Source organism: Talpa europaea (genome assembly GCF_964194135.1).
Source record: "Talpa europaea genome assembly, chromosome: 1".
In the NCBI taxonomy this organism is placed as follows: domain Eukaryota; kingdom Metazoa; phylum Chordata; class Mammalia; order Eulipotyphla; family Talpidae; genus Talpa; species Talpa europaea.
The window spans coordinates 110600466-110620699 of NC_140073.1; the positions used below are offsets into that span (position 1 = coordinate 110600466).

Consider the following 20234-nt stretch of genomic DNA (forward strand, 5'->3'; position numbering starts at 1 on the left):
GTCTCTAAATGGTCAATTAACCGACCGTGATCCCCAGAGTTTATAAGAGGAATATGAGTTTATAAGTCTGGATATGAGCGCAGGTGGTCTATTTCCAAAGCCTGCATTTCCAAGCACATGTGACATCAAGGAAAGTATAGACCTAGTGCTCAGGATGTTGTGATGCTTTACAAAGGCAAGAAGGGCAGTAAAGATAATATAGTGGGAAATAATATAGTGGGAAAAGCAAGATCTCTGAAGTTGGAAGACCTGTGTTTAAGACCTGCATCTTACAAGCTATATTACTCAGCAATTATCCTTAACCTTTCTGAACCCCTTCTGTATAATAGGGGTAATTAAAGCTGCCCTACCCATCTCACCAGGTTGCTGTGAAGATCAAATAGGGCTATGTCTGTGAAAGTACATTATAAACCTTTAAGCCCCATATAAATATTGCTAATATTATTGTACCATCATGCGAGGTATATGGCATAATGTAAAGAGTACACAAAAGCATTGTCTCATCAGTGGGCAGATGACCCCCAAAGTTTGTTTTCAGCTACAAGCAGAGATCTTGTATGCAAAGCAGCGTTTTAAAAAACAACAACATTGAAGAGTATCAGTTTGAATGTTGATAAGTGTTTTATAAATAGCTGCATAATTAGCATGTACTTACTGCAAAAAGTATACATAATATTTTATTCCCTGTTGTAGGCTGTAATAAATCTGCTGCCTCTACATCCTAGGAGGTTTTCACTTACTTTCCCCATGATAATTTTAATACGTGGAACCATTATTAGCTGAATTAAGAATAAGTAAATGAGCAGTAAAAAAAAAAAATACAGAAAAATTACAGGTGCCTGTGGTGAGTAAGATAATAACTAGGTAAAAATATATGAAATAATTACAGTGTTTGAACGGCAGAGCCGGCATGAGGAAAATGACTCAATGGAATATTAAGCCCACAGTTGGCGGGTAGAAAGACTTTAGCCTACACTATGGCCTTCACCTCTCCTGAGTCTCAGTACCTCACTGAAAACAGAGCCAATCTGTCCTCAGCTGTATCAACATAATGCTAAAGGAGCTGGTCCAATTCAATGCAAATTTAATCTGTCAGAAAGTCTGTGGTTCTGTGGGTTAACTCCCTAATAACTGAGAGAATCTGTTTAAGGGATGTACCAGATGTTTTTGCTTTTGTGTAGACTTAGTCAACCTGATGGCATTGAACAGCCTATTAACTTATTTAGAATGTATCTCTGATCTGTATTTGGCAGCTTGACAAAATAGAATTTCAGGTAATTTGGAGAAAGGGCTTTTTTTTAAGTCCTTTCAACTGTGATTTTTTTTTTTTTTAGAAAATTGCATTATATATAGCACTCCAAACAGTGTGATTGAATTATTTAAGATAACAAGTCAATCTGTTATAGGACAGGGAGAGGGGCAGCCCAAACCCCGCAAACCTGCCTATTCTAAATGGGTTCTGCCATCCGCCGCATCAACACAAAACACATGAGACTAATGGGAAGGATCTTTAATAAAACTAGGAAACAATACAGGTAAGGCAAAGAGTCTAGTTTCTAAATGAAGCACCCAAAGTTACCCGTCCCCTCGTGGGTAAAAGTCCATCCATATGGGATCGGCCCAGAACAAGGCCCCAAAGCCTGCTACAAGTCTAAAGCATCTTCCAGTGGGGACCCACAGAAAAGGGTCATAAACAACCAGACAAGCGCGGAAGGAAAAGAGCAAAATCAACATCAAGATAAAAGCTGCCATGGTCACCTCCCCATGGGTCTCACCCACATCTGTGTCACCCAGTCCACGACCAAAAGACAAGCGCAGTTTCTTCACGTGTCTCTAGGCTCCATGCGCCTCCTCCAGGTCTCCTGGCTCCATCCTGCTTCCTTCCTCAGTCTCTTCTGCAGCTTCTCCTCTTCCTGCTCAGCTCCACCCTCCCTTGGGTGGGGCAGGGAACCTCCCCCTTTCCTGGGGACCACCCTGTTACAAATCAACAAACATTTGAGGTTTTTTATGTTTACTTGTGCCCAATCCTTGACTAGAAGATGTAGAGATTCATAATGAATTTAAGATATAGTTCCTGCTGTTTTCTGATTTAATGCTCCCAGATGGTGAGAAATGCTACTATTATAACAGAGAAATTTCAATTTATTTCAATGACCAGTAAATATAAGAATGTTTGGCTTGTAGTGAGCCGCTGCTTTTCCAGGTATATTGGATAAGAGAGAACTGATTGAAACTATAGCAGAGAGTATCCAGTTTAGACAGCGAAATTCTGCCCCTCGCTAACTGTGCGTTTGTCAAGGTTGCCACAATGAACTTTGATTTTCTGTGTATGCATTGTTTTTTATTTGAGGAGTTTTGGGAATCAATTTCTACATCTCAGATGGATTTCCTTATTATTCAATCAACTTGCAGTTCATCTAGTTCTGATATATAATTTATGTTTGAATGAAGAAAATTGTGCTCGCTTCGGCAGCACATATACTAAAATTGGATAAAGAAAATTAATATCAGACAAAACATAGCAGTGTAGACAGAGTACTGGGGAAGGAGATGAAAGAACTGAGTTTTAGTCCAAACAATTCCATTAATATACTTAGGAAAAGTTAGCCTCATTTTACCTCAGTTTTGTTAAAAACAAAAAACAGGTCCAAAATAGAGTCAGTCCTTCCTGCTGGGTCCCCTCCCAGACTTAATACCTAACTAATCTCATTGCAGTTTCAAACTCTCCCAAAAGTATAATGCTAATGCAGTTGATCTGGAGTTTCCAGATCACCTACTAGACAAGTTACTCCCACCCCTGCCTGCCTCAGGGAAGATGGTTTACCTGAAATATTCTTTTCTTTTGCTAATAACATTGTCCCACCCTCTCTGTGTCTATAATTACCCTCCATTTTGTGTAAGCATTTTGCAGCAGACAGGATACTGTCTGATTCATGAATTGCTCAGTAAAGCCAATGAAATCTCTAATTTTGTGAATTTAGTTTTTTAATAACTTCCTTACCTCTAAAATGGTGGAGTTGAAGAAGTTATAGTCAACCAGCTTTTGCAATTCACAGATTCTATGATTTTGTGAATCATCTGAATCAACTCATTGTGTCAGTGATGATTTTGGCCACTTTGACAATTATAGCTTTTTCGTAACTGCATTTAAAATAATGATTTTGTGAATAATTCTAAATTTTCTTTTAGACTTTTAGCTAGTACTTAGGAGATTGCAGAACCTTGTTATCTTTCTGTGTCTCTTTTCCCCATGGATTCAGGCATTGTATTACTTCTTTCCTGAACCTGTCTTGTTATCAGTTATTTAATTGTTAATACAAACATTCCCTGATCATTTGATAAAATCATTTGACTTTCTCTACTACTACTCTGTTCTTAACATAGACATCAGCCAGTTAATATTTCAAAAAGTGTTCTTTAGATATTAAAAGCATCTTATATGCATAGTACTCATTGATAATCCTTTCTAAATTATTTGTCCTGGGGAAGAGTTAGACTGCTGTTCTACCTAGGACTTTCTTCATCAGATGGCTCATGCATTATTCTTGTTTTAGCCAGGGAAGGTAATGGTTTCTGCAACTTTCTTTTACATTTGAATCTATGAACATAACATATTGAAGTATTACTCGTCTCACGTTACTTTTATGGACATCATATTGAAACAAGGGACCTGCTTAGTTGTTCTTTATTCTTGGGCTGCTGTCTGAAGGGGATAGAGCTTTTCTCTCTCATCACCTTTTTTGTAGGAGTTAAATAACATAAAGATCACTTAAACCTTCTAAAAGCCTGGGGAAAATGTTACAGGAATAAGTAAAAGCCCCAGTACCTCATCTGTAACCATTTCAGGTATAACTAATTGCATATAAAGTCCGTCTTTTCGGGAACTGTATGCTGGCTCTGGAGGGGCAGAATCCTTGAGCACATGCCTGGATCCAGCTGTAAAAGTTCTACCCACCTCCATTTTAGTAAATAAACATCTATAAAGGGAAAGGCTAGACTTTGTGAAATAAATCAATGATTCCTTTTGTTTTTCTAGAGACCAAAATACTTTCCATGAGAAAAAGGAAGAAAGCCTCTTCAGAGTCCCTCCTGATTCAGTTCATTCTAGCTCCCAGGAGGCTGTGCAGTTACTACTGAAGAGCAGGGGACATGGCCCTGGCATAGGCACTCAGCGTGCCGAGTCAGCACTAGAAAACTTGGAATTTGAGCAAAAAAAGAAAAAAGAAATCTCTTTCCCACTAGGATTTTTGCTTCCAAGTTACAATTATACTTAATAAACTCATGAAAGCTAGCACTCATGTCTAGTTACCAGAACCATTATTTAGGGCGGTAGAGGTGGTAATACTGGGAAGAGCCCTGGGTAGATTTTTAATCACTGTCATTTACTCACTAACTCACTTCTCTTTGAAGCTCAGTTTCCTCATCTGTCAGTTTTTCCCCTTCAGATTTGTAGAGAGTATTATATGATCACATGAGTACATTAAATGTAACATTGTAAACCATAAAGCGCTAAGCACATTTTAAATTTTATCATGGCAGTTCTTGTGTATTCTCTTACTGTAGACAAAGGACAGACTTTTCCCAGCATGATCGACGACCAAAGAAATCTTTGTCCTGACCCACAGGGATAATCTAGATTACTTATGCTGTCCTGGCCACAGGTGTGCAGCTGCTATCTCTGTCTTTAACACCCAAGTATTTGCATCACTATCTTGAGTCCAAATCAGGATAACCTGGGAATTATGATTATATTCACTTGATATTTCAAATAGTTTCATCTTCATGCAAATCAGAAAGAACACCTCACTCTGTCCTTCTCTCCCTCCTCCTGTCCCCTGGTCAGTACATATTGATATTTTTGAGTGAATTGGGAATTACTCATTTGGAGCCCATCATGTACCTGACCATGTTTCTAGGTGCCATTAAAAACAGTGATAAAATTTACTGCCCAGTATTGCAGTTCTTTGAAAAGAAAACGTGAGTTATGTGTGCATTACAAGCAAGAGACCAAAGGGTTAATCAGAAAAGAAATAATTTTCACATAAAGTGATCTTTCTTTCCTTTTTTTTTTATTGTAAGCTCAGAGAGAATTGTGGCAATACAGGTTGAGCAATTTTCTTTTTTATGAATCCCGTGCTCAATTTATGAAAGCCATTTTGCAACCCATTTACATGCAGTAAACCTTTAAGGCTTTAAGTTTCTGTCATTTACCTTGATCATGATGATTTATAGTCCCTTTAGAAAAGCCCTTTACTGGCTCAGCTCTCAGTGCAGAAGTGCCATGAGGCAGCTTTCCACCGAACCTTTAAAGCCTTGCAGGTAAGAGAGGGCACGGCCAGCCTTGCATCCAATTATGAGACAAGGGGTGTTGTGTGATGGGGAAGAGAAGTAGCTGAAATTAGGAGTCTTGGATTCAAAACCACCTCGACACTCCTACTAGATCATTCTGGTCATTTATGCCCGTATACTGTCAAGTTTGCTCACTTATAGAAAGGTAGTGATATGCTCATCAAGACAAAATAGGTTTAACTGAGGTGCTCTATGTACAAGACAAAGCATTAGTTGTAAGAGGAAATTGTTTTATGAAATATTTAAATGTTTAATGCAAACTGCTATAAATCACTGAAAAGGGAATGGCACGTCTAATCTGAAATCCTTCTTGATCATATACTATGTTCTCCCTACTATAATCCACATGAGAATATATACCAAGAACAGGGGAACTTTGTGACACCTATGATCGACACTCAGTTAAATACTTGTTATATTAATGAATAAATAAGTTTTCTACTTGAAAATCACTGTCCTAGACATGGTACAGCATACAGAACAAATAATATATTATCTCAAACCTCAAGGGACATATAATTTGGTTAACATGTTGACAGCCAGTATGAGTTGTGATTCAAGACAAGACAAAAAGTTATAGTATAAAAAGAGGAATTCAGCAGGAACCTCTCCTCCTCCTAACACTGGGTGCATTTACATAACTCCTGCCTCACTCCTGTAATCCCCTGCACTCTTCCCATCAGTCCCTGTTCCACCAGAACGAAATACTCACTCAGATGGAATGGACTGAAATGTATCTGTTGAAGAGGATTGTAGAGATGCATGCAGAATTGTGAGAACCAACAAGAGGTAGCACGATACCGAGAGACAAGCAGCAGCAGGAAGCACAACCAACCCTCAAGATGAAGGTTACCAGGTGGAAGACAGGCAGGGAGTGTGATTGAGCCTAATGAGGACTGGGGCTAGGCACAAGAATCCTTGTCATCACACAAGTCCCGGGGCAGTCAAGAGAATCTAATTCCTTGGGCAACTATTAGTTCAGAATCAGCAGGTGTGAACAAGGATTGGTATGCATTCGGTCCAGATAATGTGGGAAGAGGTTTTCATGAAGGCCTAAGGGAGGAATTCCATTAGTCCAGAAGGCTGACTTTCTCAAGCTGGGATCTGTCACTCTCTGCCTTTGCAAGTAGCACAGTGAAATGAGTGTGAAATGGCTAAATGTATTCCTTGACTCCTGGGCACTTACCACGCACAGCCTTCACAAGGTACAGAACAGGAGAAAATGGATTATGCCCTGAACAACAAGAGGCGAGTCATCCGCCTGGTTTTGCAGTGGGCTGCAATGTATGGAGACCTCCTGCAAGAGGATGATGTGGCCATGGCTTTCCTGGAGGTATGCAGGGGTTATCTCTGTCTAGAATTCTTCTTTGTCCTCTGATCCAGGGGCTACTTAGAGGCATGGCAGCTCTCCTGGAGAGACAGTAATTGCAAACTCTAGACTTTATTAACATGTTCATTCATCAGAAATGTACTTTAAGAAAATTAAAGAAAAATGTTATTCTTTATCCTGACAAGCTAACTCAATAACTGGTAGCACTTAGGGTATTTTCATTTGGTCTCCTTTTTCTCTGTGTATTTTCTGTAGTTGTAACCACATAGTACCCATTATTTTGCAGACTGCTTTTTCCACTTCACTTTGTGTAAGGATTTTTTCCGTGTCAGTATAGTCTTTATAGTAAAGATCACCAATGACCTTTGAGCAGCTTATGCCATGAACAGCATTTATTTGTTCCCAATTTTTTGATATCTATATCACTGCTAGTTTTCACCTCCCTAGAATAATAGTGCAGTGAACATTTTTGTACATCTGTCCTAGGTTACATTCCTAGAGATGGGATTATGGGATTCCTTGATCAAATACAGGTCTTTTTGAGCAGTGTGAAGATAGATAGATAGATAGATAGATAGATAGATAGATAGATAGATAGATAGATAGATAGATAGATAGATAGCATTGTGAACTAGATAGTTCTGAAGGGACATGATTTACATCATAAACCCTGCTGGAAACTGGACTTCCCTTCTCCTTCCTATGGCTGCAGTCCCGCTTTGCAGTATTGACCCCAAAATTTAACCTTTGAATACTCAGTCCTCTAAAACATATCTATGAAAATACATAATGTATACGTATTAATATATAGCAGATAATGTATTATGCAAAACTTAAATAGGATCTTATTTCTGTGCAGACAAAAGGCAAGCTGATTCTATTTTAAACTTTTATCAGTCTGTATGTTCAAGAATGAATTTTCCAAAAGAAACATACCTCTTCTCAGGCCGGGAAGAATGTTGAACTAGGATAGTCCTTCAAGACTGTGGGATGAAGTATTTTGAAAATTAAAAGGAATAATAGTCGCTTGGGTCATCAGTTGACTCATGGCCTCGTCCATGGGTACATGGATGAACCAAAACAGTGAATAGCTGGCACCGCCATGCCTCTCTTTGGCTGTGGTAGCCACTGCACCTGAACAAAGCAGGGCACAGCTGCTACTGCCTGGTCAGGACAGTGTCTAGGGCATCAGAGATGGGTCATGGGTTTGTGGCACATACTCAGCCTATATTCAGGACTGTGCCAAAGACTATGCCTGCCTCTACTGTGACCAGTGGTTAATATTCAATAACAAATACTAGAATAGTATTCAAAATCAATATGAATATTCCCCTGAGAAAATATTGAGGTGATGAAAGTGCTCTTAAAAAATACAAATTACAAGATGAGACATTTGAAAAAATGGCATTACATTGCCTTTCATATAAATAATTCATTTAGATTTTTTAAATTTTTTATTGTGATAAAAAGATATCTATCATAAAAATTGCCATGTGAACCATTTTTTAGTGTTCAATTCCACAGCAGTTGCTTTCACAGCATTATACAACCATCACTATGATTACCAAAACTTCTCATTTACAATTTCGAATTTAGACATATTGAAATGTTTTTCTCTTTTCTTTCTTTCTCCTGCCCATGAAACCATGGTCTGGAGATGCTAGTGAAGCAGATCACATAGGGACAGGTCTTTATTGCTCTTTACAGAATTGTATACCTTTTGTGGTTCTGGTTAAAAGCCTGTGACCTTTGCCAATTACAGGAGTTTTATGTGTCTGTATCAGATGATGCCAGGATGATCGCTGCGCTCAAGGAGCAACTGCCCGAATTAGAGAAGATTGTCAAACAAATGTAAGGAATGGCTTGGCTTTGGGGTGTGCTCTTATCAAGTAAGTGCCTGCCTCTAATCAAAAGTATTTTGCCCCCCACACAGCGTTGTGATCTGGGCAGACAGGACCGTAGGCAAAGGTGGTACAATGAAGTCAAAGAACAAAAGTGCTGAGGCTCTGCTCAGCCACCTTCTCTGCCAAGAGAGCATTAGGTGGGAGAAGACCTTTCTTTGGGTTGTTCTGACTCAGTAAACTGGGCTCCCTTTGGTTCAAGGCAGTGAATCCAGTAATAAAATGGTCACTGGCAATTTGAAAAATTTGAGGGGAATTACATACATGGAAAATTCACTTTCTCCTGCCAAAGCTGTTGATGGTGAATATTTGTATCCCCTCAGTGAAAACATGGGTTTTCACATGTTGGTCCTTGAGCCATTAATTAGACACTGGATAGAGTCCATGCTGCTCCATAGACCTTGAGAGCTAGAAGTCCTGACTTTTGATATCAGTTCCACTAGGGAACTGTGCTGTCTCCTCTGAGCTTTGATCTATTAACATTACAATGAGGAGCTCATATTGCCTCCTGAAGGGGTGCTGAGATTTCATGTCTGACATAAGATTAAAATTATATACAAATGAAGCAATTTAAAATTAGGTGCCAGTGGTATTATATAATGTGCTTTCTCTATTTCTCATAGTTCAGAAGATGCAAAGGCTCCACAAAAGAAGGTAAGTGGCAATGGATTCGAATTCTCTAATTGTGCCCTGTAGAATGATACTTCTCTCAAAATATTGTCTTGAGATATATAAAAATGATGTTTTGGTAAATACAAAATATGTTGTTTTCATTTCTCAACTCTGACTGCTTCTCGGGTATGTTTCCTCTGAGTTGCTAATGTGCAGCAGTCACTCTTCCCTGATGGCAGTTGCTGTTCTTTCTATATTCACAGCACAAAGTTCTCCTGCAACAGTTTAATACCGGCGATGAACGAGCCCAGAAGCGCCAGCCTGTCCGTGGCTCTGACGAAGGTCAGAATTCTCTTCTAACCCATGACTGTGTCGATTTAAAATCAGAATAAAATTTCCCCTGTCCCAAAATCATTACCTTGGACCCACAGAATACCTTTTGTAGGAGTGCCCTTTTGCATTCTAATTATTTATGTTCTTGAACTCTGTGCCTGGAATTGAGGTGCGTGTCCACACTTTCCGGATCCTGCCTCTCTGTGACCACCTTTCCTAGAAGGCGAGAAAGACTATCTCAGGGACCAGTTGTCAAGCTTGCCCACCTCTGGGAGGAGCTGATGAGAAGGCAGCTGGTGCTCTGAAGGTGTCTTGCAGAGGTGGGGCCAGGGTCGTGTACAGAGCAGGGCTTCTGCCCAGGGACAGGCTCTGACCCTGAGCACAGCCTCGGCAGCAGCCACCAGGGAGATGCAGATGCTGGCTGTGAACTCTGGGTTGTTTAAGATTTCTCCAAAGAACCACAGCCAAAAATAAAATTAATAACAAGGGTAAAATCTTCATTTAAAACCACAAATGAATCTTGTCATTTTGGAGTGCCTCTAAACCCAAGAATTGCAGTCACAGGAATTGCTTCTAGGATTTGTGAGTACAGGTGAGCCTGTGGGTGCCATATATGGGTCTGCTGGGCTGAGTGCTGTCTGAGCTATGTGACCTGGCCCCGCAAAGCAATGAAGAGAACAAGAATGTCAGCATATGTTCACAGCCCCAGGCGGAGGTGTTCCCATTTACGGAGATGTTAACACCGCAAGGGCAGTGTGATCTAGTCTTCAGTCTGCAATGTGGCACTTCCTGTGTTGGGAAAAAGAAAGGTTCAGAGACAAGTGCAGACTTGGGAAATTGGTCTAAATCTATGTCTCATTTTTTGCCATGATCTCTTTGTATGGTTTTCATAAATATCTGTTGTTTTCTTAATTGGGAGTGTTGCCACGTGTGCACCTAGTCTTAGACCAGTGCTCAGGTAAGCAGTTTTAGAAGGGGTACAAGCAAAGGCACAAATGTGTACAAATACAATAGATGAATGACAAGATGGTGCAAATTTTGGAGGATGTCTAAACAGCATAGCTTATGGTTTTCCTAAGAACACCCCCAGCCTAATTTAGCACATTGTTACTGCCTTCTCAATAGTTCTGTTTAAGGTCTATTGCATGGACCACACCTACACGACCATTCGTGTGCCAGTGGCCGCCTCCGTGAAAGAAGTCATCAGTGCTGTTGCCGACAAGCTGGGCTCCAGTGAAGGCCTGATCATTGTCAAGATGAGTTCTGGAGGAGGTAACAACCTTCCTTAGCACTTTGGGCTTCTGCAAAATGGAATCTCCTGTCCAAACAGAAACCCCATCAGGAGTTAGGATGACCCTTCCAAGCTTATCCAAAGAGACAAATCAGTGCTGTATGTGCTTCCACAAAAAACATAAATAATGTGATTAGAAGTTGGCTGGGCAAGTGTCTAATATCCCCTGTCTTGTGGGCACCTACTCTACAGCAGAAATAGATAAGTGGTCTATGTGAGGCAGCCAGAACAAGGATTCTGGAGTGGATGTCAACTGGAGTTCTTTCATATAAACCCTAAAAAGAAAAAGCTTAACACTTTGGAACCCTGAGAAACATGGATCCTAAGAAGGCATCTAGCTTGACTAGCTAAAGGCCATAAGTCTCCACAAGTTTGAAGTTGGAGGTGGCCATACACTAGCTGTTTCTGGCTGGTGATGGTGCTTTCCTTACCCAGAAAGTATAAGAGGGCAGGAACCCAGTTCACTGAATGAAATGAAGACTACTCTCCTCCCCTCCGTGGGAGTGCTTGATTCCTCTATGTTTTTCTGAAAGGTCATTTATTCATTCATCATATATTTACTGGTAAATGCATAGCTGCGTCAGGAGAGGATAAATTGGACACCGTCATGTCCCTAAGTTGCTCCCAGGCCTATGAGGAAGTAGACAGCAAAAAAAAAAAAAAAAAAAAGTTACTATTATGCTGCCAAGAGTCTGGGGGGAAGGATCTGCATGTAGCAAGAGCCTGGGGCAAGGAGAGGTGTTTGCTAGCCACTTGAGGGAATCTTCAGGGTCAGGAGGGCCATGGCTGCCATATTGAAGATACATGGTTCCACAGATGTAGGACTTTATTTTCCTTTTTTTTTTTTTGTGTGTGTGTGTGTGTGTGTGTGTGTGTGTGTGTGTGTGTGACACTTGCCGGCGGCTGGGGAATGAACTGGCGCTGTAGAGGCTGCGGGCAGCCTCGCAGCCCAGCGCTCAACCTCTGCGCCACCAGGGGAGGCCCTCTTTAAATTTTTATTGAAGTTACATTGGCTTATAATATTGCATAGGCTTAAGGTGTATGGTATTATAATTCTTTGTCTGTAAATGCTGCATCATGATTCCCATCAAAAGTCTAGTTTCCATCTAGCATACATTTAGCTCCCTTACTGGATTTGCCCACCCACAGCCTCCTTTTTTTCCCTCATAATCTAAGAGTTTGGTTTTGGTTTGTTTGTTCACTTGTTTTGTTTCTTTTTTTTTTTTTTTGTCCCAGGTATATGCCTTTGTATGTTATCATCTGTATTTACCACATTATGATCACCAGTGACAGTCCCATTTTCATTCAGCACCATAAACTTCACCCCCTTAACCCACAGAACTTTTTATTATTTTTTTATTAAATTTATTTACTTTCTTGCTTCTTTGTTCATTTTTGGACAGTATTTGATTTCTCTACTCCGGTGTAGTCCCTGTAGTTCTCCCACTACCACAGCACACATGAGCCATCACTACAGCCCCTTGTGCTCTTCCCTTCCCTGTTTTGACCCTTCCCTCCCCCTTCCTTGCTGTATGCCTCAGTTCTAACCTATAGGACTTTTAAATACATGTTAGATTCCTGGGACGTCCCCTTCCATTTCTGTCCCAGTCACACAAGAGTGGGGAATCTGCCCACACTGACTCCTCTGTCACTTTCTTCCTGTAACTACTCTGGGTCTCTCTCTTGCTTCCTTCATGTCTTTACAAACACTCAATGTCTCCCACTTCCTGCTCCTTGACTTTCTAAAGTTGTATCCCCTGCCTTATAAACATATTTCCCAGCCTCCTTTCCTGCTGTAGTTTTTTTCCTCATCACTTCTCATTCTCTGATGTATTTATCTTGTTTACTCTCTCTGTCCCCCACTGTGACATAGCTTTTATTTAGAATGGATTTTTTTCTTTATTGTTCCCTTATGTATCTTTAGGGCTCAGAGCAGTGTCCAGCACATAGTATGTGCTAAATAAAAATGGATTGACTAAATGAATATTTAAATAAAGGAGACTTAATCTAAGTAATGCCAATACCCTTCAAATTAGGGAATAGTGAAAATAATAACTTTTGCATCTAAAGTCATGTGGGATCTCAGAGACCCCCCTAAGTTTTCTAAAAGTGATGCTTCCATCTCCAGTACCATCTGGAAACATAACTTACTGTAAATAGCTTAGTATGGATTTTGTGTATAGTTACAGTCGCTGTGCAGAACTGGCTGAATTGACCCTCGGGTATCTCCTCTTCTGCTTTGTGGTCATTTCTAATGGCATCCTGAGTTGGGTGCCTGCCTGAATGCTGTCTTTTTTATTATGAGGGTCCCTTCAGTACTGTGTTTTATTCAGCCGCTCTGCGTGTTCTAGTAATTCATCGAGCTAGCAATTTGTTGGTGTGATTAGGGCAGTGCAGCAAATCTCAGATGCATTTAATAGGCAATCTCATGCTTTTTATGTTCACAGAAAAGGTGGTGCTCAAACCTAATGATGTTTCAGTATTTACGACGCTCACCATTAACGGACGCCTGTTTGCTTGCCCGCGAGAGCAATTCGATTCACTGGTAGGTGTGGGTGGCCTCCTCACAGCAGCGTCTGCAATCAGAAAAACTTGTCTGGAGCTTAATTTTGCAGTCACGTTGAACACAGTTTCTAAAAAATCTTGAGTACTCCTTGGCTTTTTCTTTTTCTTCAGTCTATTAGGTAAGCCTCAGGTGTTCATTTGAGATGCTCTGAGCTTTAGCTTTTCTTTTGTGGAAATTAGCCATAGGGCATAATTTAGCTTTTTGAACTCTATAGTAATTCATCTTCTTGAAATGTCCCCAATTAAATATTAATATTAAAGATCTGAATACTTAGACCAAGATGGAAATAATTTTTTTAAGACCAGATATTGAGATGTGTCATCCTCTGTAGAGGGCTGTAGTGATACACTATGGCTGTCTAAGGCAGACTCTCCAGTCTAAGGAAAATGCTATTTTATAACAGTGCCCTCTCCAACTTGTGTAAGAAATAGTAGAAGCTAGCATTCTCCTAAGTCTCCAAAACACTTGTTCCAGCCCAAAGAGCTCTCTGTGAATAAGGACTAATTGGCCACACTAAACGAGTAGCCCACTCTCTTTGATTCAGGTGGTAGGTAATTGCTATTTGCATGAAACCTGTAGGCTGGTTGAGAGGACAGAGAAATAACTTATTCTATTTTTTGATACACTGCACTAAAAATACAACACAAGAACCAGAGGGAGACTGCATCGCATTCTGGGGGAAGAGTTTCACTTCATAAATGATGCCCAAACACATTCCAGTTCAGACGTTATCAGTAAATCAAATCAGATATTTTCAGTAAATCAAGATTCCCTTCCTTAGACTTTTAGAGCTTGTTTTAGTATCATTACGATTCCAATTTTCTTGCTTGGGGAGAGGCATTTGGTGCAGTCCAGTACAGTTAAATGACCTTTTATAGTATTTTGAACTCACTTGGAGTGGATCTTATCAAAGGTGGCATTAATTCTGCTACTCATCCCTTGTCCATCTCGGCCTGTGAGAACTTGGCCTTTCCTCTACCGCCAGAGCTATGAGATCTGGGTCTGCTCACAGTCCTTTATATATACATATATATATATATATATTTTTTTTTTTTTTAGTCATCTGTACTCACTACTTTCTGAGAAGTAAATATTTCCCAACAAGGAGGGCTTGGGGGAGAAATCATAAATGAGTCGTGCTGCCCTCTTCTGGGAGAAAAAGCCACCAGAAGCGGTGTAGTTGGAGGTACCGGTGATGCGTTGCCACGCAAGCCAGCAGGTTCTTGGCTGCAGTGAGTGAGACGTGGTATACTCGGATGAAGACCGCAGCTGTCTCGAGCTCCCTGTGGGGCAGATGCTGACTTTTAAGCCTGTTTATTTGTACATCACCCGCAGCCTGACAAGTTCTTAATCCTCTGTAGTCTTCCATTTTAAGACCCAAGGGATTGAAAGGAATTTACTTTGTGCCTGGCAATTCTCTGGGCTGCAAGTTATGTCCTCATACTCAGGCGTGGTTGAATCTTACCTCTCACAATCTAATCTCACAAAATGATAGAATAGAGCTCCTTTCCCAGCTTTCTAAAGATTTCTTTGAGTACTGTCCTAGGAGGAGTGGGGCGCGGGATGACTGCAGTGTAGGATGGTGGCCAAACCCTTTGATCCTTCAACACATACTTAGGAAGTGTCTGCTGTGTGCTTGTGCTGAGCTCGCTTCTATCTACCAGGAGACTGGTGTCTTGGAGCCTCTGTCCTTATGACAATTACCATCAAATTGGAAGATGAGAACAACCTGGAACTGAGCAGATTGTAGCACTGAATTGTGTTGCCTAAAATGATTAAAGGGTCAGCGTTTTATCCTGATTGGGTATGGCCTCCCATTCTGGAGTTTCACTCTCTTGACATCTTATTTAAGCATCAGTGTTAGTACAGAGCAAGTTACACTAAGATCTCATTGACTGTAATTTGGTTCTACTCTTAATCCTTTCACTGCATTCCAGCCATTTGCAGATGGTTCTGCCTCTGGGATGATCTTGAATATAAATCCATCATGGTCCTCCTGCCTCAAGGAAGTCATGGTGCAATAACAGACTCCAGAGTAAAATGGCAAATGCCACTGCAGAGCTGGGCACAGAGGCGTGGGAGTCAAGGAAAGAGGGGTACAAGGGGAGCAGTTGACTTTAGCCAGCTCTTTGCCCTTGAATATCAGCATATCCGTTTTATGTCTTAGTTATCTCACCTGGAAAAATGGGGGAGTAACAACTCTAGTCCCCTAATCATCACTATCCAGGCTTATAAAGAAACTAACACTCAGGAAGAGCAGAGAGAGTCTATGGGGGTTGTGTCTCTGGAAGACAGTCTTTAGATTTGTCTTGCAGACCCCACAGGAGCTCTGCTGCGCTTCTTCTACAGGAAATTCCCACAGACAAATCTCTAAGAAAATGGCCCAAGGAGGTGCCTCCTCTAGGACCCAAGTTCAGTGTATAAATCCCGCGCTTGAGGTGGAGGAGCACCTCACTGCTCTGATGGCCTCTTCAGCATCTCCTGGAGGAAGAGGTTAGCCTGCCATTGCCGAGGAGGAAGGAGGCTTGACAAGCCCTCCCACTTAAAATCAAAAGCAGAGATTCCACAGAACTTTTTGTTATTCTCTCTGAAGGGATGCAGGAATATTAGACCAACAACCAGGACTATAAGAATTTTCTTTATTTCTGAATATTGGCATCTTCCCTATAGTTGCTGGGTTAATTTATTCCTTCTATGAAAAGTCATGCAGTCTCAAGAAAGGAGATAGGGAACTAGGTAGATTAAGGAAAGAGCAAACCCGAAGAATAGAATAGGGGGCAAAGGAAAGAATTGGGGGGAGCAGAGGGACTGTGTCCACGATAGCAGCTGTGGGACAGAAGACTGCAGACAGCCAGTCCGTACCAGAGAGTGAGTCCTCGGAGCCAGTGTTGAAAAGCTTCTCCACCTCTTCTACCTAAGACCTACCCTGCCTGAAACTATTCTTTTTATTGGCTTCCATGGCTGCCTGCTCATCAACTGCAAGTTGGTTCCCTAAGTTTCAACACTTTGTAATATTTGTTTTTCTGCCCTGCTTTCTGTGTCCTGCGTAGAGGGAATCAGGAGGGTGGTTTTTAGCTCCTATACCAGGGGGTTGACCTGATCCCACTTTCCTGCACATTGGTATTGCGTCAGTGCATCTGGGAAGAGAACTAATTTGGGACTGGGGTTGGGGGAATGGGGACCTCCTCTGTGCCAGGCACTGCTTCCATGCTGCACGTAAATTATTATCGTTCCCATCCTGTTCTCTTAGCAAGTCTAGCTACTGGGACTATCACTGCATCTTACCAGAGCTAGAAACAGCCATTCAAGAGATTAGGGAAAGCAATCCAAGTCTGTGTAGTTAGGATCATGTTTACATTTAGTGTCTCTTGCTCTCTAGAAGCTGGCATTTACCAGATCTATTGCAAAACTCCTCTGATACACAAAGACCTTCCAAAAGTGGTTCAAACTGTCCATTTGGTTCCCCTGATCTCTCTGTTCCTACCAAGCAAGTCTATGATAACTTCCCCACCTCCATGCCTTTCTTGCCTTTCTTCATCCAATAACAGACCATCCTAGATGCTCAGGGAAAATCTCAGGGTTTTAACTCAATCAACTTTGCCTGCTTCATCTATCAAAGCCTAGCTTCTTTCTCTGTGATCCTCACATTCATTCAACTACACATTAATTCCAGATGCCCAATAATTCTCAGGAAGCACATTAATGTGCCCCACCTGTTCATCTGTATGAGAAACAGGTGTGTGTGGTGATGCTGCTCTCACCTGTCTGCGTGCAGGTGAAGGCCAGCAGCTGTCTTGGTTGATGTTCAGTGACATGCTGGCTGGTCAGGACTCCTCTTTTAGGCTACAAACTTCCAAATGCAGGGAATCCCAAATGTGTGATTTCTTTAGAGTCAGGTATGCAGAGGGCATTTAGAAAATGTCACGGTTATGGGTGATCATGATAGAACTTGTATATTAATACTTCCAACCTAAATGTTGAATATCCAAATATAGATCACATCACATGGGAGAAATTCTCTTTTAAGTCATGTGACTTTTGTAATGTGATGCATTTAATATTGTCTTGTAGGTATTAAATTATGCATGGTTTTCTATGTATACAAATCATGTATCTTAACTAAGGAAAAAGCACTTTAGAACATGTCTCATAGAAGAAAAAATGAGATAACAAGTTAGAAAGTTTTGATCCAGGGTCTTCCAGAAAGTAACAGTATTTCTAATGCCTAATTCAAAACACCGGGACCATGTGAAGATTATTCTTAACTCAGCATATCCAAGAAAGTGGCGGATTCAGACATCAGGTGTATGCTCAGTATACAAAGCCTGTTCCACAGTAACCCCAGCAGAGTGTGTAAGAAATGAGATGCAGGGCCTCCCTGGTGGCACAAGAGGTTAAACACAGCACTATGAAGCAATCCGCAGCCTCCACAGCACAAGTTTGATCCCTGGCTGGCCAGGGAGCAACCTACATGGTGCAGCAGACCTCTGTCTCACCTGCTGGTCCCCTTAGCATTGCGTTTCAGTCAGTCTGCCTGTTCTGTTCCCCACTCTGTCTCTGGTGAATCCTCTCACCCACCACACATCTGGCCTGAACCCCAGCTCTTGTATGCATAAATAAATCTTTAAAAAAAAAAAGAAAGAAAAAAGAAATGAGATGCAGCCACCTAGCCGTGGTCCCCTGTCCCTGCAGTAGACAGTAGCACTGTGGCTAACTGTCCCCAACTGCCATGCCATTACCTGCTATGGGGCATTTTCTGTGGGAAATAGAAGAAAGCCATCTCCAACAGCTTCTTACAGCTTTACTAGAGAAAAAGGATTGACTCCAGGGAGCTCCTGGGCCCAAGCAGAAGAGAATCCCCACAGATCACACTGAATCTTGTTTGGCAGAGTCCACATTTTTCACTCAGTGAAATTGATGATAGTGACAGTAAAGGCTACAAAGATGTCACTGAAGCAAGAGCAAACACATTTTTCTCTACTGGATAGAAAAATCAAAGTTTCAAGATATTCCTGAAGGCATTACCAAAATCCTTTCCCCTTGAAGCATCCGTGTACTTGTCTGTTCTGAGATTTTTATATATTTTTGCATTATTATTCATAGACTCCCTTGCCAGAACAGGAAGGCCCAACTGTAGGAACAGTGGGAACTTTTGAACTGATGAGCTCCAAAGATTTAGCATACCAGATGACGATTTATGACTGGGAACTCTTCAACTGTGTGCATGAGGTAAGGTGCTGGATTAGGGGCATTCGTCAGTATGCTGGCAGCTCTGGATGAAGCCTGCTGCCTTGCTCAACTGTAAATGTTAATATGTGCTGCAATGTGGAAGCCACATGATGATTTTTTTAAATGCTGAATTTATTAATAAAATCTAGTATAAAACCTTTGATTTTTAAAGGAAAAACTTCATGATTTACAATAAACCACGTCTTCCTGAGTCAAGGACAGCAACTACACCTCGCTTGTGTTAACAAACCTCATTGAAGCCCCTCGAAATGTAGCACAGTTTGAATTGTGGTCAGTGATTAGAGCCACGTTTGCTTACTGTTGTCCATTTTTCTTGACAAATAGAGAAGTGTAGCTGATGTTTTGATTTAAAAACAAAGAAGTGAATTTGTTTTCCTTTCTTTTCTAGCTGGAGCTAATCTATCACACATTTGGAAGGCATAATTTTAAAAAGACCACAGCAAACTTGGATTTGTTCCTGAGGAGATTTAATGAAATTCAGTTTTGGGTTGTCACTGAGATTTGCCTTTGTTCCCAGCTCAGCAAGCGTGTTCAACTCTTAAAAAAATTTATTAAGATAGCAGCCCAGTAAGTATCATTAACTTGCAAAGAGAAAAATGTTTCAGCTGCAATTTCATTTGTTCCCTTAAACTGCACCTTAAAAAGAAAAGCAAGATATAAAATCTCTTTGCGTACTAGACCCAAACACAGGGCTTAAGAATAACCAAACTCTGGTAAAAGATGGATTTTGCCTAGCTTTTGACATCACTATATAAATTCACATCTTACAGCACTGAAGCTAGAGTCAAAATTGTGACCTCTTTTTGCTCTGAACTATGCAGACTTTGTGGCTCCTTCAGTTGAAAGAGTCCTTCGGTAAAGTTCTGGTGCAGAAAGTTGTTTAAAAGACACATTGATGGCCCGCATATAACACATTCCCGCCAGTAGAGGGCAGTGGGAACACGCCAGTACGAGAGCACGCTCGACGCCTCCAGAATAAAATCGGTGAAATGCATAAAGGCGAGCTAACCTGGTATATGAAAATCATCTCCATAAACATCAGAAAAAGCAAGCATCTTATAAATATTCTATTTAACAGCACTTTATGAGAAACAATTTATTTACTACAGGGGCCAGTTAGATTTCACCCTGACATGAATTTAATCTTCTTCTGCTATTTAGATATGCCTGACAACCTCCTGTTTACTTCCATGTTTTTGGTATCACCACAGTGCTAAAAATAAAATGCTAAATGCGGCTCATGGCTGGGAGACTTCTTTCCTTTCTAAATGCGGGGAGCTGTAGCACAGAAAGGTGGGGAGCACAAGTGACCCCAGCTAAGCAATTTTCTTGTACCAAATAGTTTATATCCCATACAGAGTCTGATTTCTAGAGCTAAACAAAGAAGTAAATGCTGCTTGACATTTTATACATAGAAGCCTGCCAAATGCCTTGAATTATTTTGCCAAAAATTTGAGGGTTTAACAGCATATCCAAATCCCTTGGATTCAAATGCTGGTATCTCTTAATTGGGAAAAGCTGCCTTTTGGAAGAAAGATTTGGTTAAAATGTTGCATATGAATTTCTGGTTCAGAGTGTACCCACTTTCCCTAGGAGACTAAG

The 20234-nt window shown here is 40.9% G+C and overlaps 1 protein-coding gene across 12 annotated transcripts in view; it reads left to right on the plus strand.

The window, feature by feature from the left end:
* RAPGEF4 (Rap guanine nucleotide exchange factor 4) overlaps positions 1-20234 on the plus strand; it is a gene marked incomplete at both ends in the record, with an annotated part of 284857 nt that overhangs the window by 244917 nt on the left and 19706 nt on the right. For 9 of the 12 annotated variants that reach the window (XM_084236428.1, XM_084236432.1, XM_084236437.1 and 6 more), the window contains 8 exons: positions 6524-6682; positions 8442-8530; positions 9204-9234; positions 9456-9534; positions 10651-10797; positions 13264-13361; positions 18486-18611; positions 19021-19199. In XM_084236428.1, the coding sequence (XP_084092554.1) occupies positions 6524-6682; positions 8442-8530; positions 9204-9234; positions 9456-9534; positions 10651-10797; positions 13264-13361; positions 18486-18611; positions 19021-19199 (908 nt within the window). The remainder of the gene's footprint in view (positions 1-6523; positions 6683-8441; positions 8531-9203; positions 9235-9455; positions 9535-10650; positions 10798-13263; positions 13362-18485; positions 18612-19020; positions 19200-20234) is intronic. The other 3 variants (XM_084236436.1, XM_084236439.1, XM_084236433.1) reach the window with 2 other exon arrangements.